General features: G+C 46.9%; 10 protein-coding genes across 10 annotated transcripts; 5 read left to right on the forward strand and 5 right to left on the reverse strand.

Annotated features, from left to right (window-relative positions):
• Positions 1–336: 336 nt before the first annotated feature.
• On the reverse strand, positions 337–2,235 carry GGS22DRAFT_158553 (26S protease regulatory subunit 6B). Its single transcript, XM_047960653.1, has 3 exons — positions 1,831–2,235; positions 1,620–1,718; positions 337–1,545 (listed from the first exon to the last, which is right to left on the reverse strand). Exons 1-3 carry the CDS (start codon positions 2,025–2,027, stop codon positions 576–578), a joined length of 1,266 nt encoding a protein of 421 aa, XP_047820557.1. The 5' UTR covers positions 2,028–2,235; the 3' UTR covers positions 337–575.
• Positions 2,236–3,782: 1,547 nt separating this feature from the next.
• On the forward strand, positions 3,783–4,630 carry GGS22DRAFT_117013 (uncharacterized protein). The gene is made up of 3 exons (XM_047958122.1): positions 3,783–4,139; positions 4,240–4,307; positions 4,384–4,630. The coding sequence occupies exons 1-3, from the start codon at positions 3,944–3,946 to the stop codon at positions 4,537–4,539; spliced, it is 420 nt and encodes a 139-aa protein (XP_047820558.1). The 5' UTR covers positions 3,783–3,943; the 3' UTR covers positions 4,540–4,630.
• A 2,285-nt stretch (positions 4,631–6,915) lies between these two features.
• GGS22DRAFT_158556 (putative methyltransferase-domain-containing protein) lies at positions 6,916–8,747 on the forward strand. Its single transcript, XM_047960654.1, has one exon. The coding sequence runs from the start codon at positions 7,366–7,368 to the stop codon at positions 8,566–8,568; it is 1,203 nt and encodes a 400-aa protein (XP_047820559.1). The 5' UTR covers positions 6,916–7,365; the 3' UTR covers positions 8,569–8,747.
• A 739-nt stretch (positions 8,748–9,486) lies between these two features.
• Positions 9,487–11,261, forward strand: GGS22DRAFT_158557 (uncharacterized protein). Its single transcript, XM_047960655.1, has 2 exons — positions 9,487–9,905; positions 10,365–11,261. The coding sequence occupies exons 1-2, from the start codon at positions 9,729–9,731 to the stop codon at positions 10,902–10,904; spliced, it is 717 nt and encodes a 238-aa protein (XP_047820560.1). The 5' UTR covers positions 9,487–9,728; the 3' UTR covers positions 10,905–11,261.
• Positions 11,262–11,307: 46 nt separating this feature from the next.
• Positions 11,308–13,428, reverse strand: GGS22DRAFT_158561 (CRAL-TRIO domain-containing protein). The gene is made up of 4 exons (XM_047960656.1): positions 12,855–13,428; positions 12,688–12,737; positions 12,427–12,598; positions 11,308–12,363 (listed from the first exon to the last, which is right to left on the reverse strand). Exons 1-4 carry the CDS (start codon positions 13,020–13,022, stop codon positions 11,704–11,706), a joined length of 1,050 nt encoding a protein of 349 aa, XP_047820561.1. The 5' UTR covers positions 13,023–13,428; the 3' UTR covers positions 11,308–11,703.
• Positions 13,429–13,777: 349 nt separating this feature from the next.
• On the reverse strand, positions 13,778–15,268 carry GGS22DRAFT_158563 (Prefoldin, subunit 3). Its single transcript, XM_047960657.1, has 6 exons — positions 15,083–15,268; positions 14,894–15,019; positions 14,616–14,727; positions 14,458–14,556; positions 14,258–14,383; positions 13,778–14,179 (listed from the first exon to the last, which is right to left on the reverse strand). The coding sequence occupies exons 1-6, from the start codon at positions 15,112–15,114 to the stop codon at positions 14,060–14,062; spliced, it is 615 nt and encodes a 204-aa protein (XP_047820562.1). The 5' UTR covers positions 15,115–15,268; the 3' UTR covers positions 13,778–14,059.
• A 147-nt stretch (positions 15,269–15,415) lies between these two features.
• Positions 15,416–16,752, forward strand: GGS22DRAFT_158566 (uncharacterized protein). The gene is made up of 3 exons (XM_047960658.1): positions 15,416–16,004; positions 16,117–16,191; positions 16,247–16,752. Exons 1-3 carry the CDS (start codon positions 15,729–15,731, stop codon positions 16,652–16,654), a joined length of 759 nt encoding a protein of 252 aa, XP_047820563.1. The 5' UTR covers positions 15,416–15,728; the 3' UTR covers positions 16,655–16,752.
• A 23-nt stretch (positions 16,753–16,775) lies between these two features.
• GGS22DRAFT_199093 (uncharacterized protein) lies at positions 16,776–17,935 on the reverse strand (the record flags this gene model as incomplete). Its single annotated transcript, XM_047966235.1, has 4 exons — positions 16,776–16,930; positions 17,000–17,206; positions 17,262–17,346; positions 17,414–17,935. 4 exons carry the CDS (start codon positions 17,933–17,935, stop codon positions 16,776–16,778), a joined length of 969 nt encoding a protein of 322 aa, XP_047820564.1.
• Positions 17,936–20,703: 2,768 nt separating this feature from the next.
• GGS22DRAFT_186804 (uncharacterized protein) lies at positions 20,704–21,666 on the forward strand (the record flags this gene model as incomplete). The annotated part of the gene is made up of 1 exon (XM_047964504.1): positions 20,704–21,666. The coding sequence occupies one exon, from the start codon at positions 20,704–20,706 to the stop codon at positions 21,664–21,666; it is 963 nt and encodes a 320-aa protein (XP_047820565.1).
• A 480-nt stretch (positions 21,667–22,146) lies between these two features.
• Positions 22,147–24,451, reverse strand: GGS22DRAFT_158568 (TAP-like protein-domain-containing protein). The gene is made up of 6 exons (XM_047960659.1): positions 23,873–24,451; positions 23,766–23,807; positions 23,446–23,699; positions 23,272–23,383; positions 22,545–23,196; positions 22,147–22,447 (listed from the first exon to the last, which is right to left on the reverse strand). The coding sequence occupies exons 1-6, from the start codon at positions 24,196–24,198 to the stop codon at positions 22,319–22,321; spliced, it is 1,515 nt and encodes a 504-aa protein (XP_047820566.1). The 5' UTR covers positions 24,199–24,451; the 3' UTR covers positions 22,147–22,318.
• Positions 24,452–24,975: the final 524 nt, after the last annotated feature.

A 24,975-nucleotide genomic window follows, 5' to 3' on the forward strand; every position in this document is an offset into this window, starting at 1 on the left:
ACCCCACACAACACCCACACCACCCATTGACCCCCCTGGTGGGTCTTGTTTCCTTTCTATTTTTTTTTTTTTTTTTTTTTTTTTTCAAACAACACCCCCCCCCCCCCCCCCCCCCCCCCCCCGGCCGAGTGTACTATGTTATGAAACTATGATCTTTGAGCCTCGCGGTAAATTTATATCTTCTAAATCCCAAACTCTAGATGGAACGGGAAATGGGCCATCATAGATAGAGGAGGAATATAGCTAGACGAATGGAAGTCATTACTACTGCAATTTCATGAACTCTTGCACGTGCATATCGTCATCATGGAAGAATTTAGAACACATGGATGGTGCAAAAGTAAACTCGTGATTAGTCCCTTTGTATTGATAATGATGTTACAGTTATACACCTGGCTCTCCCGTATCGTAATCGTAAGGGAACGCCTCTATTTCCACTGAGCCTCGTACCATATAGCAAGACCAGAGCAAGAGTACCCGAAGTGCATCCTGCCATGGACTCCTTTCCTCTCCCGCTCTTCGAGTCCAATCCGAGAACCACTCCAAGATATCTAAAGATGGGCGGCGTCTTCCGTCTATTTGTAGAAGTCAAACTTGTTCTCGTCACTGGTGCCCTTGACTTGGCTGGAATATGCGTCCTCGAGATCGACTTGGATGATGTTGTACCTGTTCTTGCGCACGGCACGGAGACCGGCTTCTTGCATGATGGCGGCGATGATGGCGCCAGATAGGGGATCATTCCGGACGATCAGGCTGTCGAGGTCAACCTCGGGAGCGAGGCTCATCTTGCTAGCGAGGGTGGTGAAAATAAGACGACGCTCACGGCGGTCGCGCAGGCTGGGAAATTCGATCTTTCGGTCGAGACGACCGGGACGTAGAAGGGCGGGATCGAGGGTGTCGGCACGGTTGGTGGCCATGATGACCTTGACGTTGGAGGTCTGGTCGAAACCGTCCATCTGGTTCAACAATTCTAGCAGGATACGCTGGACCTCACGATCAGCACCGGTTTGGGCGTCGAAACGCTTGGTGGCGATGGCGTCGATCTCGTCGATGAAGATGATGGCGGGGGAGTTTTCGCGAGCCATGCGGAAGACGTCACGTACCATGCGAGGACCCTCACCAAGGTACTTCTGGACGAATTCTGAGCCGACGACGCGGATGAAGTTGGCGGTTGTAGAATTGGCGACAGCCTTGACAAGCATCGTCTTTCCCGTTCCAGGAGGGCCGTAGAGGAGTACACCACGAGGTGGGTCAATACCGATTTGCTTGTAAAGATCGAAATGCGTTAGAGGTAACTCGACGGCTTCACGGATCTCCTGCTTCTGCATATCAAGACCACCAACGTCGGCATATGTCACATCGGGCTTTTCGTCGACACCAAGCATGGCGATAGAGGAGTCAGCCTCCGGAGGGAGGATATCGACGAGGGCATTAGAGTGACGGTGTAAGGCGACGGAGGATGAGGGCTTTAGCTTCTCGCGATCTAAGGTGGACAAGATTCGGACGACATAGTTAGAGCCTGTACTCGATTGAACTATTCCAGTACTATCAAACAGACATTAGACGTTAGATTTTGGCAAGGGAGTTGTACAAAGTTCGCTCGGGATGGTAAAACTTACTTTTGATCGATAGCCTCCATAAATTGGCCAATGACCAAGGGCACACTTTGAATCCTCTTGATTTCTTCTTGCGCGCGAACCAGTTCGCGTTTTAAGCTCCTATAGCGCCTCTCTGTTAGTCTTAACGGTCCACGAAGATAACGGGATTACCGGGTAATGCAGGTTTAATGACGTGTCCGTGTGTCTCGCCTCCTTCTTCATCTATCCCTACCTTTGCTCATCCTTGATGTATTCCTCCTGAAGTTGGATATATTCCAGGTGCCTCTGTAACTTTTTTAACACCGCATATTCATCTCCACCTTGCGCTGGTAACCCTTCGATGGCCTCGATGTTTGGGATGGTTGACGGGATAGGTTTGTTATGCGGTGCAACGATGTTGGCCGGATTTTCTACGAGAACATCACCCATATTCGCGGCTCTGATGATGGAATTGTTTTGTTGCCGAAAAAATAAAACAAATATCCAGAGCGCGCAATCGTAAAGGATTCGGAAGATGAGGAAATATTCCGAGATTGGTTATGGTGATGGTGGTTGATGAAGGTTGAAAAAATCAATGGACGATGTGATGATGAATGAGGAATGGAGATCGGGAGTTTGGACGGTGGTTACGTTTTCCCTTTACAGCAGGCACAGCTAAGCTTGCTTACCTACAGCTTCCGATGTCAACGCCAGCCTTGCAGCCTTGAGTGTCAAATTACGGGTCCTGCCAAGGCCAACCTTAGTCAACAGTTGATGACCTAATCAAAATTCCAGTGCTAGACCAATTAGGGAAAGTACAGGATTAACAGTTTTCCCGTCTTCCCCTTATGTTCAGCTCCACTTGAAGCCCCACTCTTAGCTCTCAGATGGCCGGCACCTGCATTACCTTGAATGATATCAAAGGTCAGACTTGTTGCATGATCATTATCTGATTGGTTACTTTATTCGCAAGCAGCTACAAATCCAGAGCGACAAACCCCATATCATTGAACAACTCTTAACCAACCATTTCAGATAATAATCAATCCCAGCCTACCAGCCTACTGAAGATCATCTTCCGGCATCGCCCGACTGGACTTGTGTTTGGCCTAGATCTATCTTACAGTCTCATCGGCTCTTACTTACCTTGTATGTATGTACCTGAATGGATAGGTAGGCAGCAGGTAGGTAAGCACTATACTTTTCTTATCGTCATTTTTCTTCAAATGTCGTGGATTACCTGAGGAGTTGATAATTTTCTGCCCGACAGAAGCCAAGTTTCTCAGGCCTAAAATACGATATCCGAAAGGCAAGGAGGAAGCCGTTATGCTAATTCCTCTGGCATCCTTCCTTACGTGCCCAGTGGTTAAGAAGTACACTATTGTTCCCGTCGCACAAAGGAGGCTACAGTTACCTACCTCAGCCTGTACATGTGGGGCTCCATTGCTGCAGGCAGATACAGTGGGGCAAGCACAGTGCAAACGTCCTAACCAGATTAGAGCAGGCGGTTTTCAATTTAGGCCAATTAAGATCGATCACGCGTTAAAGGTCCGCCAGGGTTCCTCCTAGTTCAACACTCCCGATGTGTCATCATACCTCCGTCTTTCGCACTGGGTTTAATCGAGTACTCTCCCCCAACAACCTTGGAATTCAGCACCTATCTCACCTATCTTACGTACGGTGGCGTACCTCACATATTATAGTAGGTAGGTACAATCCCGTCCTTTCCAATTCATAACTTGCCCAGTGAGGTAATGTACGTACATCCCTGGCCAAAGTCGAGTTACATTGGACACACACCTTGCTACATCTACCACCACCGAATTATTACGTACAGTGCCGCATCTGCGTATGTACAGCACATAACGCCCAAGGTATTGTACAGCACTACACTGCACAGCACAGCATTACCCTGCCCAGCCTGTTCCATCCCGCATCGATGCAGGCGTCGTCCAACCTCTACTAGATACTGTGTAGTTGAGATACGCACGGAGTACGGTAGATTGCTCCTAAGGCTCTACTCCAGCGGCGTCTTAGCACCTGACTTCAACCTTGAACTCATCTTTCTCTTTCGTCCTTTTTTTTACCTTGTGCATATCATCAATTCTCTCAACATCACATCCATTCTACCTCGTTGTCCCGTTACTCATAGTAAGGAGAGTCGCCGACGTGAAGATCAGATAACCCTCCTCTTTCTTTCTTAGCTCTTTGAACGTCGTCGTCACTTGTTATCTTCTCTTGGCGTTTAACCTGTCTATTCATTATCGATCTGTTTAAATAGTTGTCCCTCCTCGCCTCACCGCTGCTAAATTAATTTGAGGTCTTCGCTAAAAGAAGAGAGAGGCTACGATCTTGTGTCTGTAACAATGTCGTCTAATACAATTGCTATCCCGGCGGCCCGCTCGTCCTCCGCAGCCTATGATCAATCCCCTAAGGCCGGTGGCAGCTCATCCTCGTCGTCGTATTCGAGCTCCCCACAAACCCCTAGTTCCAGTGTTGCGTCACCAAACCGATCCGCACGCAAGTTAGGATCGGGGCACCAACGTAGACAGAGTCTCTTGAGTACGTTGTGACCCCTCTTGTGTTATGTCCTCGGGACCTCGGATGCCTGAATTATGTCTCGTCGCCTCCTGAATTATTAAAACTGACATGTCATCCATAGGCTCTGCTTTCTGCAAGGACGAATGCACAGTGATTAACATCGGGGATCCGGACGGGGCGCCTCGATTGGTACGTTATTACTATTGATCCTGCAGACGGGTCTGCGTCAAGGCCGTCATCTTGCTAATGCTATCTGCCCCTCTAGATCTCCTACCTTGCCTCAAGCCAGGGCTTTGCGTGGAACCCTGAACTCTTCGTCCCATCTTATGTCGATTGCGATTACGTTCCCTTAGAGAACCGCCGGGAGCCCGTACACGAAATCCGACTCAGCGACGAAGAGATCAAAGCGATGCTGCCGTAACTGGTGACTGCTGTGGTTGAATCTTGGGCGGGCTTGCCCCTCAATGATTAGCCGCGGTCGAAGCCCGACTTGTCTTTTCTTCCTAGATACACATAACCCTCGCGAGAATACCTTTGCCATTTTCACAACACTTCGGCGTCTGGATTCGGATTGACACTACCCTGGATGGATTGTGGATATTGATGTCGACATTTCCTATTGTGCGGCGCGGCTTGGAAGGGATCAACATCATAGCATTGCAACGACTTTACGGAACATTGATATTATTACCGTGGGAGGTCGATGGAAGGCCTACCCCACAAGAGGAGGGCTTGGGAGTTCTCGCGGGTTTTCGTGGGATTCTGTATGATTACATGAGTTTACATGAAAGCCTTTGATCCGGGGTTGCGGCGTTGGTACTTTTGTTTCTGGTGTTCCTGTTCTCTTCGAATCGACTCTTTGCTCACCTTTGGCTTATTTCCACTCACTCAGATAAGTGAGTTTTATTCGTAGGTAGAGATGGTGTGTTATTCCCTGGGAAGCTTTATACATAATAGAGAGACTGAACACATTATTCGGGCTATTTTCTTCCAGTGACTTGGCAATTCTATTCTCTACCTTGTTCGCTCATCGCTGCCTACTAGGTAGCGTCTATCATACCTATTCTAACCACCGCAGCGCCCAGAGTGCTGACTTCGAATCATCCTTCATCCTTCATTACAATCCAATTACTACAAGTTTTATCTGCTTACATAGTAAGGATTGTTTTGATGAAATGAATTTTGTGCCGAACAAGGAATTACAAAGTTAGGCGCAGTGTAAGTGCAGTGAAACATCGCTTTCGAAACACCACGTGGGATGCCGAGGTGAAAGTCTATTGCGATGTAAATAGCGAATCAAGACTTGCCTTTTCGCCCATGCCTACCTGACAAGAACGGATGAAACAACTTAAATGCTGGCCCAAGCCATTTGGTATGAAGTTTCTCGTTTGTCACAGCGCAGTTCTGGCTATTCGCGAGCCTTGGACGGAGGCTAGATAGAGTCAAACAACCTGTCGGGATGGAGCGGGACCGGCAGTACTTAGGTACTGTCGATTTTTATGTGCCATTGATGTACGTAGGGACGTACCTACATCTTACCTTGTCTCATTCCTTGAAGCTTGCACCAATCCGTCCGAAATATGCATATCTAGTACTGGCATATCAGGACATCAAGTAATTGTACAGATTATGTATGTTGTTAGACTATTCTGATATTCGCACGGTGTAATAGTGATTCTTGGTTGATAGAGGACATCCCACCTTCGATGTTTAAATGTTCAAGACCTGGCATTGATTATCCCACTTTTTACCCCACGAATTGCGTTATCGGATCCTCCCCGCCAGGTTGAGTTTGGCTGCTAGCGCTGGCATCCAATTGGGACGTTTAGCAGCTTGGATTGGGAAAGTCTGCCTTCTATCGGCTAGTGCGCTTGTGCTAAATGGGACTCGTCTTGCTATATGTACCATAGTTGCAGCGCAAAGCTAATGTCTTTACGGCTATACTAATGGCATAAGCTTTCTTTTTTATATGCGTTATGCTTCATTGAGTGTTGATCATGTGTATAGCTCGACAGACCCTCAAGCATATTGTTGTTGAATAAATAGTTAGAAATATTAGGTGAATTGGTGAGGGAACCTAGTATTAGATGTATTAGATATTAGGGAGTATGGATTCGTACTTCTTGGTTTCATCAACCGTCTTTGATAAATGGAAGCGGTAATTGCTGAAGGAGTGACGCGGAAATATTCACATGCATTTCATGGCGATCCTTCCAATAAGGAGGAGCTTAATATCGAGATGTTTCATAGCCACGTGTACATGTAGATGAAGTTCCCGTCTGCAGATCGTATTAAGAACGAATACCAGTATCTATCCAAGCACCGAAGAGATATTTCCCACCACTTTCAAATCGTCCAAGAGCCTTGTCTCGAGAGATCATCGTACCGAACTATTCATGACATCCTGACTGGCTGAATATCCCAAATCGGCATATGTCATGTTAGCGCCAGCCTAAGCTTCGAGTATACAGTGCTTATATATAAGCTGTTTACTATGTGGTAGTTCAAGTGACTATCGTATTATTAGCGTATACGGGCACTAGCCGGGGTTGTAAGGTGAGTTATCATTTGTGAATATGATAGTGAATATTAGTGAATATGACACTTCCAGATAATTACTTATACATACTAGGTACCTATGCTACTATGTAAGGAGTATGTTTGCTAACGGAAGATCGACCCGGTTACTTGAATCAGTTGCCATTCGGAGCATTGGAGGAACTTTAATTACGGCTGCGGCTGGTGCACATTTGTGTAGGTACATATCTAAAGGTCAAGACCTCGGATGCACTATGAGGTAAGGTACATATGCACTACGGCGTAGGTGTACATGTAGGTAGCAGGTGTAGGTACAGTGCCGTATAATCGTAAACTCCGATAGGCCAATAACCAGCCCCCTAGACCTCCCTAGACCCCACTTCCCGACTTCAAATATTGAAATATCGATTCCCAATATTTTAAACATTTACAAACACACACATTTGTGTGCCCAAAATCAGCCTCGACCCAACACGAAGGCAGAAGTGGATCGATCGATCCTACATGTACATCGATGTTAGGTTGAAAGAAGTAGCTAAGCGGTGAAGACTCCCATTCGAACGCCTTCTTCGGGATTGGGCAGGAAACGCGGGATGCGAGTTGCCAGTATGCACGTGGCCAGCCGCAGTTGACAACCAGAAAATTTTCAATTTCTCTTTTCTCCAAGAAACCTACCGGCCTATCCAAGAGCTGATCGTGTTGTGTCACGATGCATTACATCCGCCTGCTACGTCCGGCAAAGCTCGACGGCAGGAAACCAATCGTCTCCCTCCTCATTACCATCACCACGGACTTGGGTGACTCATTCCTCTACCCGGATGAGCCAGTCGATCTGCTTGTCTCGGCCGACGACCCGGTCGGTCAGTCCGTTCTTCAGAAGGCGGCCCAGCACCAACCGCTTAGGTGGACTGCGGGCATGCGGGTTCTGGATATCAAAGTTCCTCTGAATGCGCGTCTGAAGAGAGATGATGTCAGGTGTACCATCAAGATACATCCGGCCACCCAGCCTCTGCCGTTGGGGGCGTTGAGAAGTAACGATGTACTACCGTGGCGTATCAGCGAAAGGTCTTCCGTGAGTCAGGGGCTCATCATGCCGGTATCCGTGGAGATGGTGGGGGGTGTTTGCTCGCCGGTCGCGTTACGAACGCTTCAATTAAACACCTGTTCTCAGCCTGAGGATCAATTAAACCTTGACTTGGAAGAGGATATTGGCGAGAGTATCGCGCGACATATATGGGATGCGGGCGTAGTAACAGCCTCTTTTCTTGCAGACGCCTGCCGTACTAGCGACGGTATCCGTGCCGTTCTGCCGATGGAACGTGGCGCTTTTAGCGTGTTAGAACTTGGGAGTGGCGTCGGTATCCTTGGGGTCACATTGGCGCTCATCATTCAGAAGGCTGCCACTGTTCAGGGGCGAACGCTTAATGAAGCTACCGTATTGCTGACAGACTTGGCAGAGGCTGAAGAACGCGCAAGGTCGAATATTTCGAGATCAGATGCGGTACTCTCTCGCTCACACACATTTAGTTCGACGGTGACACTCGAGTATGAGAACTTAGATTGGGACGAGGGTAAGCTCGGACGGTTTGGGTCCCTAGCATCTGCTCGCCCTTGGGACTTAGTTATCCTCAGTGACTGCACATATAACGTCGACTCGTTACCGGCGCTTGTCGGTACACTAAGTGCACTCCATACAGCAAATCTCAAGTATGCTGAGGATCAGGCATTTACTAAGACCTCAGTCATATTGGCGACGAAGCCTCGTCATTCTTCTGAGCAAGCCTTGTTTGGGTTGTTGAAAGCTGATGATTGGAGATATAGTGTTCTCAAATCCATTCCTCTGCCAAGGCTGGGCGAAGATGATGAGGTAGTTGATATATATCTGTTAGAGAAGGGCGACGGAAATACATAACCTTCCAAACATTCTGCTGCTCCAAATTCTCGATACAACTTGAACGTGAGGATGGCTAGACTAGGTAGCCCTAGCAAATTAGCAGCGTAGTATTGAAGGCTGAAGGTATGATACACTGCACTTCAGGGCCTCTTCCGGGCCTATCTACGCTCACACCTAGCTCATATACAGACTGGTACCTACGGCACTTCGCCAGGCATAAGATTATTGTAGCTACGAACCTACCTACATTAAAGTGTTGCTCCGAATTGATCTAGCATATATGCAGCACCAGCGCTGAGGTTCTTCCTAAGCATATGCTCATCGCCAACTAGATTCAACTATGCATTCCTCTCCGCTGGGCTAGCCGAGTGATTAGGACCATATTTTCCCAATCTAGATTCTTCTGGCCATTAGATTTATAAATTGCTCGCTGATCTAGAACGATGATACATTGCCTTAGAGTATCGGGGCAGAAGTCTAACTCTAGCTCACCTTTCTAGGTAGCCGACCGAATATAACTAAATACCTAATAAAGAAATCGAATGTTAAGCTTCAAAGTCACCATAGACTTAGTAGGTAGATTCTAAAACATTGACTGAGTCCTGATCCTCTTGCGCCTAGAAAATAGACAGTTCAAAGTTCCCCGGTTTTGGGGTTGAAGTCTCCTCGTAACGCATCCCTATGCCTCAAACTTCCCAAACGTGTATATGGCCACAATAAATAACTACCTACCTAGATAGAGAAAAAGGCGTGGTTACTTATATAGTCATCATTTTCGAGCAAGGCGTCGTTGTCGATACAATCATAAATATCGGGTATGATAATAACATGCAGCTATCCATAGTATATGCGAAAAAGCGAGGTTGCCCCTCCAAGCGATAAGTCAACAATCCCAAGTCAACATTTACGATATCGAAGAATTCCAAGTCCCTACATCACCAGCCAATCAACTTCAACAAGCCGGACAAAACGAGGAATACCTTCAAAATCATTCAACGGTCGCATGACACGCGCATTGACAATTCATTTTCTTCATCCTACTACAGCCAATTGCATACAAAAATTGGAACTTTTCTGTAACATAGGACTCTGTTACGTATAAAGTGCATATATATCAGCACCCACATCCATCCTTTCACCGCAAGCAACTGTGGAATTAGGATTCAGAAAAAGAAAACATGGAAGGCCACCGCAAGATCGAGCTCCAAGCTCCGGACGACCTCGCGTACCTGCTAGCCAATGTGCGACGCGCCGCCGCAGCGCGCCTTGACGAGGCTTTCCCGCCCGTGGACGGGGCGAGCGCCGGCGGAGAGGGCGATGAGTTACGGACGAGGATCGAGGAACTGGTGAATGAGGTGTGTTTCAATTTCTTCATTTTTTACTCGTTGGAATTGCGCTTTTCGCTTGCCTACATGTACAAAGTACCATCTTTGTGGACACAAGTACCTGCACGATTTTCGTCGAATTAAGCTGCCAAGAATTTCCACGAGCGGATAAGTTGCGGGTGTGGTTTATTGGTATATAACTGGTGTTAGTACATCAAATCAATACATACGACCAAAGGATCTGGAGAACTCGGGATCCCGTCCGCTCTCCCATAGATAAGCCAGATACCGCCGGATTAGTAGTTGGGTCGGTGACGACCAGCGAATACCCGGTGTTGTATGTTTTCTTTTTTTTTGCTCATCGTTACTATTATTTTCTTTTCGTGGTGTCAAATATCATAGATTACCATTTTGTACTTCTTATTCTTGACTTTTTACGTTTCACCAATATGCAACAGGCCTCAGCAGTAAACTAACCAACTCCCACAGTACATAACCAAAACCTTCAAACTCGCCTCCCCCAACCTCAGCATCAACGGCATGCCCGTAAACGCGGAGCACTTCCTATCCGGCGACCCATCCTCCGCCGCAGCCCTGCAGCCAGAAGAAGTATTCGAGCCCTTCGACGCCCGCAAGCGCGCACGCGTCGAGGAGCTGAGCCGCGAAGAAGAAGACCTGCTGCGGGACATCGCGGCGCTGAAGAAATCCGTCCCGGGCGCCGCGGCGCAGGCCTGGGCCGAAGCGGCGCGGAAGTCCGTCGTCGACGACGAGCAGGCTTTGGCTGTTGTTAACGAACGCGCTTCTAACCCTACCTCCTCCACCGACGAGAATAATAATAGCAATGATAGTGGTGGCAACAGTAAGTTATTCGAAGACCTCCGCAAACCACTCGATCGCCAGGACGAGATCGAAGGTAACTACGAGGACGCGGTGGCGGGGCTGGGCAAGCTGAAGCGCGAGATGCCGTCGGTGGTGGCTAAGATGGAGAGGGCGAGGAGCGCGGGGGAGTACGTCGTCACGGAGCGGTGAGGCAGTGGGGCGTTTGCGTCTGTGCGTACGTGAGAGAGACTGGGAAAAAGGGGGAGGGGGGAGATGGACAGGGGGTGTTCATACATATGTACATACATAAAGAAAGGTGGTAGGTTGGAAGATACACGTGCCTGTCCAGTTGGCGACGATCTAGCGTTTGAGGCCAGGAGTTGCGACTGCGAAGAGGCGGTGGCTCGGCATTGTCGTGTACCTTTTTCAGGGGCTGGTTGCGGTGATGGTTCATGGGAAATTACCTATTGACTCCATAGCATTTGTAGATTTATCGGTTAACGGCTACGTCTAGTACGCGGAATGATCTAGATTTTATAAATGAATAGTACCTCGAGTTTGAATAGCATATTAGTAGATATGGTATCAATGACCTACGGGCAGGATTAATATGATACTTATGATTGGGTGCAAAGGTTTTTTAGACACTGTATAACATCACGATTAAATACCTGTCATACGCAGAGCGGGGCAAGCAAGTAGGGGGGAAATGCAAATATATCATATCAGTGTCTGAAATGCCTCTAACAATTTTTGTAGAAAAGATGGCCACATAGCACCCGTGTAACAACAGGGTGACTTGTCCACAGGTAAAAACTGGCGTTTATAAGATTCTGCCCGGGGTATGAAAGATCGTCCGGATCAAACAAAAACGTCCGCGGCCTTCTCCCTCGAGGGGGCTCTCTGTTGGTCCTGTCTATCTGAATAGCCTGACTTTACTCCCCGCTTCACTCTCTCTCAACTTATGCTTCCCCTTTGTATACAGTTAAGAACCGATCATTTCCACTCTTTACGCGGCAGCAGGGGCCTTGGCCTCGGCGCCTTCCACAGCGACATCAGCCCCGGTAGCGGCAGCAGCACCCGCACCACTGACGATTTCTGATGGCTTGTTCTCGATCGTATCACCCTTCGTCTCCCACCACGCAGGCTTGGCGAACTCGGCATCGCACCAGGGACCCGCATTGCTGAGCGCGCAGCCTCCCTCGCACTGGCAAGTACCACCGAACTCCTTGGGGAGGTTCTCAGCGGGGATTTGGCCGAGGAGCTCCTTCTGGTAGTTGCCACCTAGGACGTGGATCTTCTCGACGGTAACGGGGTCTAGAAGAGGACGGATCATACGCCAGACACCGGTGAAGAGCCAGTTGGTGTTGATGAGGTACATGCGACCCAGACGTTCGGGGTAGTAGTTTTGACTCATACCAGAGGCTTCCTGGATGTAACCAAAGACTTGGCGCGCGTTGCCGAAACCGACACCGTTGAAGTCCATGATGGTGCAGGACGTCTCAAGTAGCTGACCGGCCTTGCGCGAGCAGGCTGGCAATCGGGGGTCTGCCATCTTCTCGTACTCAACAGCTAGGTTAACCAACATGTGTTCGTATTCGAGGCCTTCGTTCTTCATGGCGACGATATCGATCTTTCCAAGCTGTTCGATGTAGACTGGTCGTCCATCCTATTGTGATATGTATGAGTACGAGGACTATTCTTCATTGTGACAGTGTGAGAATTTCCATACCTTGTCTGTCTTATGGTAGTACTGAGGGTAATACTTGGAAATCTTCCTCTTGAAGGATCCATCCTTGTCCCACTCGCCTATCTCCTCGTCGAGGTTGTAGGTTTTACCGTCGATCTTCAGCGGTTGCCCAGCGTATAGGATAGTCTTCCGCCAGTTTTCGCAGTCAACGAACCTTTATAGCCAGGGTCAGTCGATCAATTTCAAACAATTACTCTTTGTATATCTGGAAATATCATTCCAACCCCGGCAGAGGAGGCTCACATTTTCTTGGCCAAGTTAACATCGAACTTTCGAGCTCGTAGGAAACGTAGCTATATTGCCCCAAAGGATATGTTAGCATAGTGTACAATCCCCGCTTTTCTCCAGTTGTCTTTGTATACTGATAGCAGACACCGCCATCTTGTGATGATGCTTTCTAGGACACATACCAATGTCAAGGTATCCAGTCGCTTAGTGTAGCCTTCGGTCTCGAGCATCATACGTAGCTGATGGACCTGTGCCTGCTGTGCGTCGGTCAAGTGGCCTGGATGCCCTGGCTTGGCGACGGGTGCCTTGGTAGGGTAGTCATAGTTGTCGTACTTGGGATCTAACTCCATTGTTGATGATGATTGCTTCGATTTCTTTCGAAATCGGGCAGTTCAAAGAATTGTTTCTGATTAATATTAAAGGACTCGGTACAGCGTAATTATCCAGATACACGAGTAATGTACGGATTGGGGGGTGGAGGTTAGTTGACAAGTAGTTGACAAGTTGACAAGACAAGGTCAAGAAATGTTGAACTAGGAATGTTTTAAGAACTGTCGGTCGTAGATAGGAGTTTTTGTATTTGTAGGTTTTGTAAAGTTGTCGGTGGGTAAGTCGGCTCGTTGTCCTTAGCAAGTAGTAATGAAAAGTCGGGGCTTTCGTTGCTAGATTAAGACTCGATAAGGTGGTAACAAGTTGCCCATACGAAATAATAATAATAAAAAAAGTGGCGGCGTTTGATTGCGGGCATGTCCAAGTGGGACATCGTCATTGGTGCGCAGCGGTGAGATCTGGGGACCCAAACTTTAATCACGCTTCCAAGCTTCCTGGTCGCTTCCCGGTCGCCTGCCAAAGCCCAGCCAAATTCCAACCATACTCTCAGGCTCCAGTTAAAAACTTACGTAATCCAGGGGTCCCCTTGCCGTCTCAGCCACTCATAATACGTATATCCAATGTTGGGTTCAATCGTTCCCAGTATTGTACCTAAGTAGCCTATGACATCGACGTCTGCCTACCTGCGCTTCATAGAGCCAAACTAGAACCACTAGGATTCAAATAAAATTACGGGGTACATATATCTGGATTTATACATAATACACATGCGTAGGTTTAGGAGAAAAGATGCGAGTAATGAATTCCAAAACTATCATTCCCTCAATGCACCTACGTAACATTTGGACTTAGGGATACTAATATTTTAGTAGAAAGGTTCAATATTGCGTCATCACATGCACTGTGTAAGATTTAGACGTCCGGTGGTTGTATTGGTATATCGGTAAGTCAGGACACATGGACCAATTTATTAACTCCGATACGGCGGTTTAGCAGCAGTCGTTTGGGTTATGGAAGATGAATCCTATTCGAGCCGATCACCAAGAGATATATCACTTTATCCGTTTGGCTGGTCGACGTCTTCGGTCCCTTTCCCTTTCCCTTCTTCGTCTGCCTTTTCTTTACGTTTCTGAACCACATCCCAGTTGTATACTCGTGCTATTGCAACCTCCATAGTCTAATGCGAAGGTCAGCTGGCTGTCTCCTATCAAACAAACTTTGAAACGAGGGGCGAGGGTAGGGATGAGGCACTGACCGTAATTTGTTCTCTGAGAAAATCCAAATCTTCCTCGCAATTAGAGTAGCTTTGCTTTGCAGCAGATAACTTCGATGTGAGGAGGGTCTGGGCTTCGTCGATGGGATATGCCAGCATAACGTTCGCCTATACAGTCGTCCTTATCAGTCAAGAGTTCCCTTAAATACGTTGTGGGCATCGGGAATATGTTCCGAACGTACACCGAGCCACAAATACACCTCATCCGTAGGTGGTATCGACGCTTTCGCGTACAAGGTATCGTTTAGTTCGAACGTCGTCTCGATAGGATCCGAGTCTCCCTGCACCGAAGATATAATCAGCTGATTGCACTCATTGCCATGGTATCGGGAGAACGCACCGTCCTTGTCTTTAAAAATTGGACTGTTTCCAAAGTCTTTTCTATATCGGGCATCTTATCCTTCAGGCCAGCTACTCTCCTCTGCAAATTTAACTCCATAAACTGGTATTTCCTACACTCGGTTTCCGATATCAGCAAATATTCGATGGAAGTGGAGAAAATGTTTCGATGGCCCTATTCGACGAAGAGGCTCCAGTAAAGCTTATGATTCGATACCCCGCCAATATAATGCGTCGCCCTCGTGGTAGTGGAGGTGAGTTGTAAATATTTTGACATACGAGATCATCTCCTGGAAGCTGCGGAGAGTTGATTGCACATCGTCTCTGGTGGTGACATAGTCTTCGACTTTATCGACAAATGGTGCATAGGGAATGCCTCTCGGGTTCGTGGGCGCAGCATCCTTTCTAGATCACGGGCTCGACGTTAGCTAGGTTTTAAGGGTGGTGAGAATTGTTTTGGTATCGTACTGAGCAGCTGGCTCTTTGCCTTTGGCTGACATATTGTCTGTAGAATGCAAAGATTCTTAGCGCATTGTGGAGGGAAGCACACGGGATTAGGTTAACGAACGTTGCCGATGCTGTGTTGATGCGTGGACGCCGAGTGCAGCTCCAATACCAAATAAAAAAAATAAAAAATAAAAGCAGGTTCTAACTTGGGAGCATGGACCATCCAAAGGCGGGGGAGGCTGAAGCTCACCGGCTCACCGAGGTGAAGGAGGGGTAGATTTGATACGGATGTACCTATGTACCTAAGTACATCTACGTTCATAGCCACACCGAGGACCGCGACTACCCGCTCATATCTAAGGTTGTTCGGCATCAATGGAATGTCTAGCGATAAGCTGAACATTGAATTTATTAGTCTCAACCTTCGCGACTCCTTAGTTATTGTTGACCATTGATCTGGGAATGAGCTTTGCAGCTGTAGACTAGTTAAAGATACTTCACTACACGAGCGCTTCATTTCCGAGTTGCAAGTTCATCCCAGATTAGAGAGATTAGACATTCACTTTCAATCTTCATCTCTAGTTCTCTAGTTATGCGCCTTATATCGTTCCAACACCAATTCAGAAGAGAGATATATCATCTTATATTACCATTAGACTAAATCAACATGGGTCAAGGCGCGTCTCACCATGAAGTTCGGCTCGAGACCAGAGTTGAAAATCCACCGGGTGGCAATCCACAAGGTCTCGCCCTCATTGCTCACGGAAGATTCGGTGGAACTTTTGATCAACCTCCAGTTCGCCTTCTTGCCGAATATCTGACAAATGAAAGACTGATGAGGGTCGTAACTTGGAACGCTCGAGGAATTGGCCAGAGCGAAGGTGGGAATGAATGGACCGATTTCAGCACATGGATAGGAGACGCCGGAATCAACGATTACCGGGTATAACTCCTTTCTTTCTTATCCTTCTTATATGTCCGTCAATATGCTTCCATATAAACCACCTATAGATGATAGCCAATTTCATTAGCTAATATCCTAAATCTCTATATAGCGAATGCTGCGGGAATCCATGACTGCATACGTAAATGATTTCCCGAAGGCAACCGAAATCCCACTATTTCTATGCGTATGTCTCTTCGCTATTTTCACCTACGATTGGTTCTTTACCTAACAAGGTCCAGGGTTATTCCGCAGGTGCAGTTTTCGCAGGCTGTACACGTCCAAGCCCATCTTTCCCCCAATTCTCGCCTGCTCATTATATCCTGATATCCTACCCGGTGGACATGAATCCCTTCATGGCAATGCACAAGACGGGGTCTTATTTTCGCTCCCTCGAAGCATTGGTACAGGGATACGGATGGGAGAATCTTCCCGAGGAGTTTAACGGTAAAGAGCCGGACGTAGCTGGAGTTTTCACCGTAATGGGTCAGTTTGAAGGACTCTTTTATCATGTATGGACTGGGATTCTGGGAAGCAAGAACGCTCGAAACATATTAAGGCAGGTAGTTGTCGAGGGAGCTGACCATGCTTGGAATGGCAAAGCGCCGCGCATTGTTGAGGAGGTTGACAAGTGGTTGTGTAAACATTAAGGGGGTTGCTAGTCACGCAGACATTGTATATTAGGCGCTTACGGGATACATAGCATGTTTCTTTAAACCTTAAATTAATTCAATTGTTATGAAGTATATATCAACTAAGATATGAACTCATTTAATCATCGTTTCCACGGGTGCGCAACATATGTTTGTGGCCTTCACGAATACCCATCGCTATTAGCTCTTCAGGAACCTCTCCGTCCGTACCGATAGCGTGGTCAGGGTCAGCCGCACCGACCCCATCATAATGCCCTTCTGGGAACGGTACCCCTTAATGTAGGTGATATTAGGTCAATAATATGTCTTGATGAAAAAGGAAGAATGTATGAGAGCTCTTACCGAGTTCCGGATGGACCAGGAGACCGGGTTGCATGAGATCAACAGATCTCTCCTTCTGCCATTCGTAGAGTATATCCCAGTTAGTGCACTCGTGCACGTTCTGAAAGTCGGCAGCCGGGAACACGGATGTTGAGGTCCAAGCCATGGTGATCATGGACACGTCGGCGTGACACATGACGGATTGTCGAAGGATTTCAAGGCAATGGTCTATATAAGGGTTAGATGAGATAACCATCAGATGGAGTTTTTGGGATGACGACACCGTTATGAAGCCAGTTCAATCGATGCTCCTCTTCGGTTATATTTGGGAAGTAATAGTCGTTGAACCAATACTGGCGGAGTCGTTTCTTAGAGCATTTGTTAGTATCATCATTTACATAGGGGTAAGTTATTGATAAAGCGTTTTTGACTTACTATGCAGTGTAGCTCATGTACAACACTTAGTTCTACCCAGTAGCTATCATTCTCACCGGGCATTGGGATTGAAGTTTTGTTGACTTTCCTCAAGTCTTCCCCCGAAACGCGGATATTAGAATATTGGAGAAGTTCCTTCCACGCCATGTCGACTTCAGGCGAAGGAGGGCCTTGGTATGGGGATATAATTCTCAACTGCCCCTGAAATTCCATGGGCTCTTTCACTACAGCTTCATAAGCAGGTGAATATATAGTATGTTTGCATGATGATTTTGCGGTGATAATTCCATGCTTAATCAACATAACGTAAACAATCGTGTAGCTGGTAAAGACGAAAAAGTGAAAGAAAAGCCAAATGTATCTTCTAGACCTTGAGTCTTCATGGAAAGAATTCTGTTCATGGCTGACGAAACCTTCGGTTGATGAATTGATAGAGTCAGTATCGCAATATTGGGTCTCCTCCTTCACTACCGGTTGGTAGGAGGTTGCTTTCTTACTGAACAATGAGAGTAGGTTTGCCATAGTTGCTGTAGTTCAGTGATCAGAAAGTAGCATGCGTAGCGACGAGCGTGGATTGTACCTATAGATATGCTTATCTTAACAGGGTGGTAGCTCTTCGCTCTGATATCGTGCCTCTAGCGGAGGAGTCTGCCTTCGGATATGTTGAGACTTGTTGTCTCGGCTAGGGTTTTGGTCCATCGTATGTAGGTTGGTAAATAGATATCATGAAAAACCGGTTTGTATTAATTGTCTATCGGTACTGACAGTGCTTTCTTAATTGGCGAACTTGCTAGTGCGACAATCCGATGCTGACTGCGTCTATGCGTGGTATTTTGATAGGTAACCAATAAAGATGGTGGATCCAACAACGTAGTACAGTCAAACTTCCGTCCTTTCCCCAGGCTATAGGAGCTACGGGGTCCCTAGATACCTAGTAGGCATATAGGATCTATGTTTCGGGTAGGGGATGTCTTAGACAGGAGTCGATTTGCCATTGATACCTAGTAGGTCGCTAACAAGGAGCATCTTATTTAGGTACCTAAGTTTAGTCGTTGACATACCTACCTAGGTACTTATGAATGATAATATGATACATATCGCGATAAATTTAGCACAATTATGTCTATCAACAAAGATGCCACTATAGAACCTTTGTGTAGGTGCGTATGTAAGCTTCTTGGAAACAGCCCTATCGTATAAAATATTAGAGATAAAATACCTAGGTACCTATCACTAAATGTCAAGCTTTTTGCTCAGGCCAAGTTAGCTTGACTAGCCTACAGAATTATGGAATAAGTATGTGGAATACAATGGACTATGGATTAACACAAGCTTCATGTATGGTATCCATGGATGTTACCATCAGATCACTAATGTGTAACATCATAAACCTATCATAGTACAACAAGTAATCTTATCCTAGTTGGTTGTCACTGCGTTAAATCTAAGACACTCTGTTGCAGCTACCTCGAAGTAAGATTTCCATGACCATGATTTGCTAACATAACATATCTTACCTAGGATCACTGCGGATATCGGCACATGTGCTTCGGATGAGAGCCGTGATCAAAAGATAGATTTGGCAGATTAAATTGGCAATGCTATGATCTAGGTGAGACGACAAATTTTGTAAAGAAGGGAGGGTTAGGTCTGAGTTAAGCTACTATAAGTACCCATAGCTACGGCTGCTTCAAAGACTGGATTTCTAGTTTGATACCTAGGTAAGCAACCAAAAAAATACTACATTTATATTATTGCTCTTAGCAAAGCTAGGTAAACAATTCAAACATAGGTATTCATGATGAAGACCTCAATCATCCTCGCATTCTGGGCCACATTGGTGACTCAGGGGCTCTCAGCACCACTAGCACCTGCTGGTAAGCTTTATTTTAAGCAACTCCGAAGCAAATATATTGACTTAGAAGTAGATATCGGCTCCATTGTGGCGCGGGGTGATAATGCTGCATGTTTACCCCTTACATTTATCGCGGTAGCCATCTCTAACCTGAGCATTAGGGTTACATAGATCGCCCTTTAACGCCACATTATAAAGTCAGGGGCGACGACGCCGTATGTATACCTAGAAGTGTTAACTACCCAACTTTGGGTATGAAATAAATACTAATTTTCGTTAAGGATGACACCTACCATACCATTGAGGATGCAGCGCACTAAGATAGGAGTTGGACATCACTGAACTAGAAGCACTTTAGTTTGTATCAACTGTTATATTTAATTACGCTCTTTCTCCAGTCAGGTACAAAATTCATATCCATAAGAATATGGGTCCAAATGTTGTTGAATTATAAAATTGTTTAAGTTATAACAGCCGGTTACTCTTCAAAGTACCTACATTCCTATCGTTAATATTAGTTAAGCGGCTGCTTCAACAATATCTTTCAGGAAAGTGAGATCTTATCGTTCCACAACTGTATTTCGCTGAAATTGAATGGTGAATTATCATTATATTTATTCTCAGTTAGTAAATTGTTAATTGGTATGTCAACATATCTAATATACGTAAATGAATCGTTCACCTTTTGTATCTTGCCATATTAGCCAACGCCTTCAAAAGTGGCTCTCTAGGTCATGAGAAACGGAACAAGGATTCGACCTTGGTGTAATCCATAGAATTCACAATTGGACTCACTAGTGATAAATGAATGCTCTACAGATAGAGATGAAATTTGCGAATCTTTCTTCCTGTGAACTAATAGAGACCCCTCCGCTTGGTTACTAGGTACTTTGGAGGTTGTACCTGATATTTAAAGTTTTCTTAGTCTCCGTGTGACCGCCCCACTCGGCTCCGCGTCCCCACAAATGCGGAACGGACCCGGCATTGGTGATGGTTGCTCACAAGTATTTCATCCTTAAAATATTAACTCTAATACTAAATAGGCCAATGGCAGTCATCTCATAGGAGATGGGATGGTATGCTAGTTCAACGGGAACAACCCCATACCTTCGATCCATTAGCTAGCTTGCCCTGACTATTCCTCACCCTAGGTAATAACTCCCTGGTACCCAAGAGCTGATTTCAATCAAATGAAAGCGCTATTTCCTATACTGGATATTGTATCACGGATCAGGTAAGATGCAATTCTAGTAGTCTGTAGACTTGGAATCCACTTAGGGTCGAGGGGATTTGCAAACTACAACTCACATCTTCCTCTTTCATGAACCGAAATCCAATTTCTCCCCTTCACCACTACAAGTTATTGATAGATATCCTATAATCTCTTTACATCAATTGCCTGAAGTGTAACGGAATCACATTCTCATCCATGCTCATGGCGGAAATATCTGACACCACCTCATCGGGCTCTGCCTCCCGAAAGGTCTTCCAACATCCAGAGCTCATTGAGAGAATTATTCTCCACGTCGATGATAACTCTGCCATCCTCAAGTTGCAGCGACTTTCGAGAGGATGGAAAGAAGTGATTGCGAAATCGGCTAAGATCCAACGCCAGCTATTTTTCTTAGCAACCCCTAAACCCCCCATCCGACAACCAAGAGACAAGAACCTATTGCTAGCGTCTCGAGCCGACAATTTCTTCAACACGATATTCGAATGTGGGGTGCTAATCGAGATGGACACTGCTTTCAGCACCGTTTCTATGTTCAATCGCGCGTTATGTATGACACATCCTATGAATGACCGATGGCTTGCACCGAACGCTTCTTGGAAGAAGATGCAGATCGGTCGTCCCCCAATCAGAAAGATTCGCTGGCAAGTCAGACAAACCGGAACTCCTAGCATTCCTCAAGCTCTGCCAGTCGCCCTAGCTCAGTTCGAGTTTCCAAAAGGGTTAACCATGGGTGGCTTTTACGACTTGGTACTAGGCACGAAGGGTTATCATTGCATCATATGGCCTGAACTATGGAAGGATGACTACATTCTACGAACAAGACCTCCTGCGACACTCGCTGATGCATTCAGCATCCAACAGAAGTGGGCAGCAAACCGTAACGACGCCTTGACGGTGATTCAAACCCTTTATTGGCCACTTCCATCTACGGAGCACAAAACACCGCCCCCAGGATTCTCACGAGAGAGTGTCTGGGACCCTGTGGATCTCATAACCTACCATTCCAATCTCAAGAAGTTAGAGACCCTAGAGCTAACGGCAAATGTGGGCACTGGAACCATGACGTGGGAATACGCGCAACCTTTGACGGATACAAAATCGGCTATGGAGTTGTTTATCAAACTTGCACGAGCCCCCGTTGAGATTGAAGACTCGATCAATTAGGGGAATATAGATGATGGGGAGGATCGGGACCGAGATCTTACTTATACTAAGTGAAGAAAAAGGAAAAAAGGTTGGTGGACGGCGTACTGATCAGGGTGATTGTGATAACACCTTTCGACCTTGTTGACATACAGGGCGGCGGGGTGCTTTGCCTTATGCGAATTGCGATATTCCCACAGTTACCTAGCGATGTATTTAGCGATGTAAAAGCCAATGCGATTTTAATATCCATCATGCAATGACGGGAATACTGACTGCCCTCGATGTTCTAATGTCGCCATCACAATCCAGCTTGCTGCCCCTACATTATATCATCATCCAGCTGTTAGGTAGGTACAGTTCTGTGCTCCTCTCTACCTACGTACCTAGTAGGCAGATAAGGAATAATATATGCCCATACTGTATATTTCCATAATGAGTCTAGATAAGGTGTGAGTCTAAATGAGGTGTAATACCAGGAAGTCTAATATTAATAATCTAGTATCTTCCAACCCTATTCTATCTATACAATGAATATGTAAGTCGAGCTCAAGTTGAGCCCCTCTATGAACAACAATCTATCATAGCGAAACATAGAAAAACCTCATTTCGTCAACCTATATAATACAACCCACCAAATTACCGTAACCCATCATCATCATAACCCCGCAACTTAGGCAGCGGTAGAAAACAAAGGAAGATTAGGCTGGCACACCGTCCCAGGAGCAGGCAGCGTGCCCTTGAGGAAGTAGTCCTGGATATACTGATTCGTGCAGTTCGACGGCTGCGTCAAAGAAAGATGCTACATTACCACCGCCAATTAGCATCTCATTCATTCAAACCCACAATCCCCAAAAGGGGTCTCAAATAACATTAAAAAAGGGGAGGCAAGTACTCACACCATGGCCATTATGCGTCAACAACACACTCCCCTCAAACCCCTCACTCATATTCCTCGCCGACACAATCGGCGTCACCGGATCCCACGTGTTCCCAACAACGAGCATCGGAAAACTCGTCTTAACGTTGAAATCGCCCGCATACCGTTCCTTAGCATGGAACTTCCACTGCGCGCAGGGAGTGACGTAGTATCCCCAAGCCCAGTCCCAGAACCACTTGCTCGTTCGCTTGTACGCAGCGAAATCCGGCTCCAGATCCGACAGTTCATCCGTGCGTAGTCCCTTGTCGCCGCACCGGATGCCGAGGATGGCCTGGTCTTGCGCGGGGATGCCGCCGGCGAGGACGAGCGCGGCGAAGCTGTCGAGCGAGCCGTGTAGGATGTCGTTGAGCGCGTCGGCGAGTGCGGGCCAGGCCGTGGGGCGGTACAGGGTGTTGAAGATTTGCCCGACGAAGAGCGAGTACTCGACTACGACTAGCTCCTGGTACACGGGCGGGTTGTTGCGGAAGGTTTCGAACAGCTGCGCCATTTCCGCCTCGAGCATTTCGAAGGTCTTGTTTCGGCCTAGAGCGCAGTTCTGCGGCGTCGCGACGCATCCGCGCATGAATTCCTCCCAGGTGGCGTCTGTGGACGCGACCATTTCTGGCTCGCCGCTGTTGGGATGTTAGTTACCTACTCCTGCCTCGGACTTGAGGATGGGGGAGGGGAGAGGGGTGGGTGGGACGTACAAGGAGTTGTAGTACTGGTGCGAGTTCATTACGCCATCGAGCACGATCCTCTCGATGCGATCGGGGAACATGGCGGCGACGGTCGCCCCCATCGCTGTACCACCCGAGATTCCTTCACAGATTCGTTAGCTAAGCGTCACCATTTAAATTCTAAATATGACAGGAAATACTTACCCCAGTAATTCAGCTTGCCGCCTTCGTCCAGAGCGTCGACGATGGACATCATGTCCCTAGCCGCGAAAGCCATTCCGACTTTATCGCCGGTGTCTTTGAGCTGGTTGTAGCATTGGTTTGCTATGACCTGGCCCTGTGCCCAGAGCTTCCCCACCATCGTGTCTGACTCGCCGGCTAGCTTGGTACCGAGATTGTTGAAATATCCCGTGGTGTCATCCGGCCAACATGAGAACCGGAGGGTGCTGCCTGTTCCTCTATGCTGGATGTCAACTTGCTGAAACTCGATGCGGTCGATATGTTAAGTGGTGTGTATCCCTTACCTTGGATCCCAACTGACGAGATCGTGATAACCTCCAGTAGTCCTGTGTACCATGGTTATTAGTTAAAGTCTTTCTAGACTGGCACTCTAGGGACTAGGTAGACTTACGGCCCCATCAAATCTGCATAAGCGAGCATGCTATTTAAACCATCTTGACCCGGACCGCCAAAGTTGAGGATGATGCTGCCACGCTTTGGATGTTTCTGAGCCGGGTACCTGATGACGTCGAGGTTAAGAATCTGGCTAGAGTTGTCGGTATAGTCGAGGGGGACGGGCAATTTGGCGCATTGCACGGGGAGAGTCGTGTTGAGTTTGCAAGGACCCCACTGGATTCCCGTACTGTTATCGCGAGGGATGATTGCCGCTACGGTGCCTTGGGCGGCCAGCGATAAAAGCAACGGAGTGAGAGTCTTAGAAAGTACCATCGTGAACATCAATATTAGGGTACCTAGTTAAAGGATGATTGAGTTCAGATTCCAATAGAATAGATGCTTGATGCGTATTTTGAATGTCGCCATTTTGGAAATTCTACACCATATATATATCAAAATTATCCTCTTTGAAACTTGGGAATATCGTGGCGATGCTATTGAGCTAAGAAACGGCTTTGCATTACCGCCTCATCAACGGCTGCAAGAGACTTGGAGCTGAAATTGTTGAATCTGAGTCTACAGCGTTCGAATGCATGGGTTCCCATTTACGAAGGATTCTACTGGAATCTGATTCGCTTCTGGTAAGTCCTTTCTCTAATTTACGTAGCCCCTAAACCCATTAGGTATACGCCGTATCTGCGTATTTGTTGATCTTACCTAAAAAGACATTGGTCTCAGCCCTACAGCCCTCGCCTAGTTCTTCGGCGATCTTGGCATTAGATCTTAGTGTCGCTCACAATTCGAAGTCTCTGAGCAACGTGGCTCGGCAAAGAGGCTGTAGTCTAGTAGCTGAGGTTGACTTGGATGCATGAATCGTGAGTGACGGAAATCTGACAGTTTGGAGAATACGCTTCAAGAATGTAGCGGGTAAGATGACGTAGCGAAATCCGCGAACCGTCAGTGGCTTAAATTCATCGTTAGTATTTTGTTGATCTTTATATACCTAGGTATGTACCTAGGTACCTGCCTACATATATAGCACTAGATAGGTACATGGAGCTAGTATACGCCGTATGCATGAGCTGCCATACAACTGCAGGTAGGATTTAATTAAACTCA

Source organism: Annulohypoxylon maeteangense (genome assembly GCF_022496945.1).
Source record: "Annulohypoxylon maeteangense strain CBS 123835 unplaced genomic scaffold GGS22scaffold_5, whole genome shotgun sequence".
Classification (NCBI taxonomy): Eukaryota; Fungi; Ascomycota; class Sordariomycetes; order Xylariales; family Hypoxylaceae; genus Annulohypoxylon; species Annulohypoxylon maeteangense.

Coding starts and splice junctions, on each gene's coding strand:
- GGS22DRAFT_158553 (XM_047960653.1), bottom strand. CDS start 2,027: ATGGGTGATGTTCTCGTAGAAAATCCGGCCAACATCGTTGCACCGCAT. Junction 1,719..1,830: donor TACATCAAGGATGAGCAAAG/GTAGGGATAGAT, acceptor GAGGCGCTATAG/GAGCTTAAAACGCGAACTGG. Junction 1,546..1,619: donor ATGGAGGCTATCGATCAAAA/GTAAGTTTTACC, acceptor TCTGTTTGATAG/TACTGGAATAGTTCAATCGA.
- GGS22DRAFT_117013 (XM_047958122.1), top strand. CDS start 3,944: ATGTCGTCTAATACAATTGCTATCCCGGCGGCCCGCTCGTCCTCCGCA. Junction 4,140..4,239: donor ACGTAGACAGAGTCTCTTGA/GTACGTTGTGAC, acceptor TGTCATCCATAG/GCTCTGCTTTCTGCAAGGAC. Junction 4,308..4,383: donor CGGACGGGGCGCCTCGATTG/GTACGTTATTAC, acceptor CTGCCCCTCTAG/ATCTCCTACCTTGCCTCAAG.
- GGS22DRAFT_158556 (XM_047960654.1), top strand. CDS start 7,366: ATGCATTACATCCGCCTGCTACGTCCGGCAAAGCTCGACGGCAGGAAA.
- GGS22DRAFT_158557 (XM_047960655.1), top strand. CDS start 9,729: ATGGAAGGCCACCGCAAGATCGAGCTCCAAGCTCCGGACGACCTCGCG. Junction 9,906..10,364: donor TCGAGGAACTGGTGAATGAG/GTGTGTTTCAAT, acceptor CAACTCCCACAG/TACATAACCAAAACCTTCAA.
- GGS22DRAFT_158561 (XM_047960656.1), bottom strand. CDS start 13,022: ATGGAGTTAGATCCCAAGTACGACAACTATGACTACCCTACCAAGGCA. Junction 12,738..12,854: donor GACTGGATACCTTGACATTG/GTATGTGTCCTA, acceptor GGGGCAATATAG/CTACGTTTCCTACGAGCTCG. Junction 12,364..12,426: donor ACTACCATAAGACAGACAAG/GTATGGAAATTC, acceptor ATATCACAATAG/GATGGACGACCAGTCTACAT.
- GGS22DRAFT_158563 (XM_047960657.1), bottom strand. CDS start 15,114: ATGTCAGCCAAAGGCAAAGAGCCAGCTGCTCA. Junction 14,728..14,893: donor AGCTTCCAGGAGATGATCTC/GTATGTCAAAAT, acceptor AACCGAGTGTAG/GAAATACCAGTTTATGGAGT. Junction 14,384..14,457: donor AGGTGTATTTGTGGCTCGGT/GTACGTTCGGAA, acceptor ACGACTGTATAG/GCGAACGTTATGCTGGCATA.
- GGS22DRAFT_158566 (XM_047960658.1), top strand. CDS start 15,729: ATGGGTCAAGGCGCGTCTCACCATGAAGTTCGGCTCGAGACCAGAGTT. Junction 16,005..16,116: donor CCGGAATCAACGATTACCGG/GTATAACTCCTT, acceptor ATCTCTATATAG/CGAATGCTGCGGGAATCCAT. Junction 16,192..16,246: donor AAATCCCACTATTTCTATGC/GTATGTCTCTTC, acceptor AACAAGGTCCAG/GGTTATTCCGCAGGTGCAGT.
- GGS22DRAFT_158568 (XM_047960659.1), bottom strand. CDS start 24,198: ATGTTCACGATGGTACTTTCTAAGACTCTCACTCCGTTGCTTTTATCG. Junction 23,700..23,765: donor CTCGTCAGTTGGGATCCAAG/GTAAGGGATACA, acceptor CATCCAGCATAG/AGGAACAGGCAGCACCCTCC. Junction 22,448..22,544: donor TGACGCATAATGGCCATGGT/GTGAGTACTTGC, acceptor GTGGTAATGTAG/CATCTTTCTTTGACGCAGCC.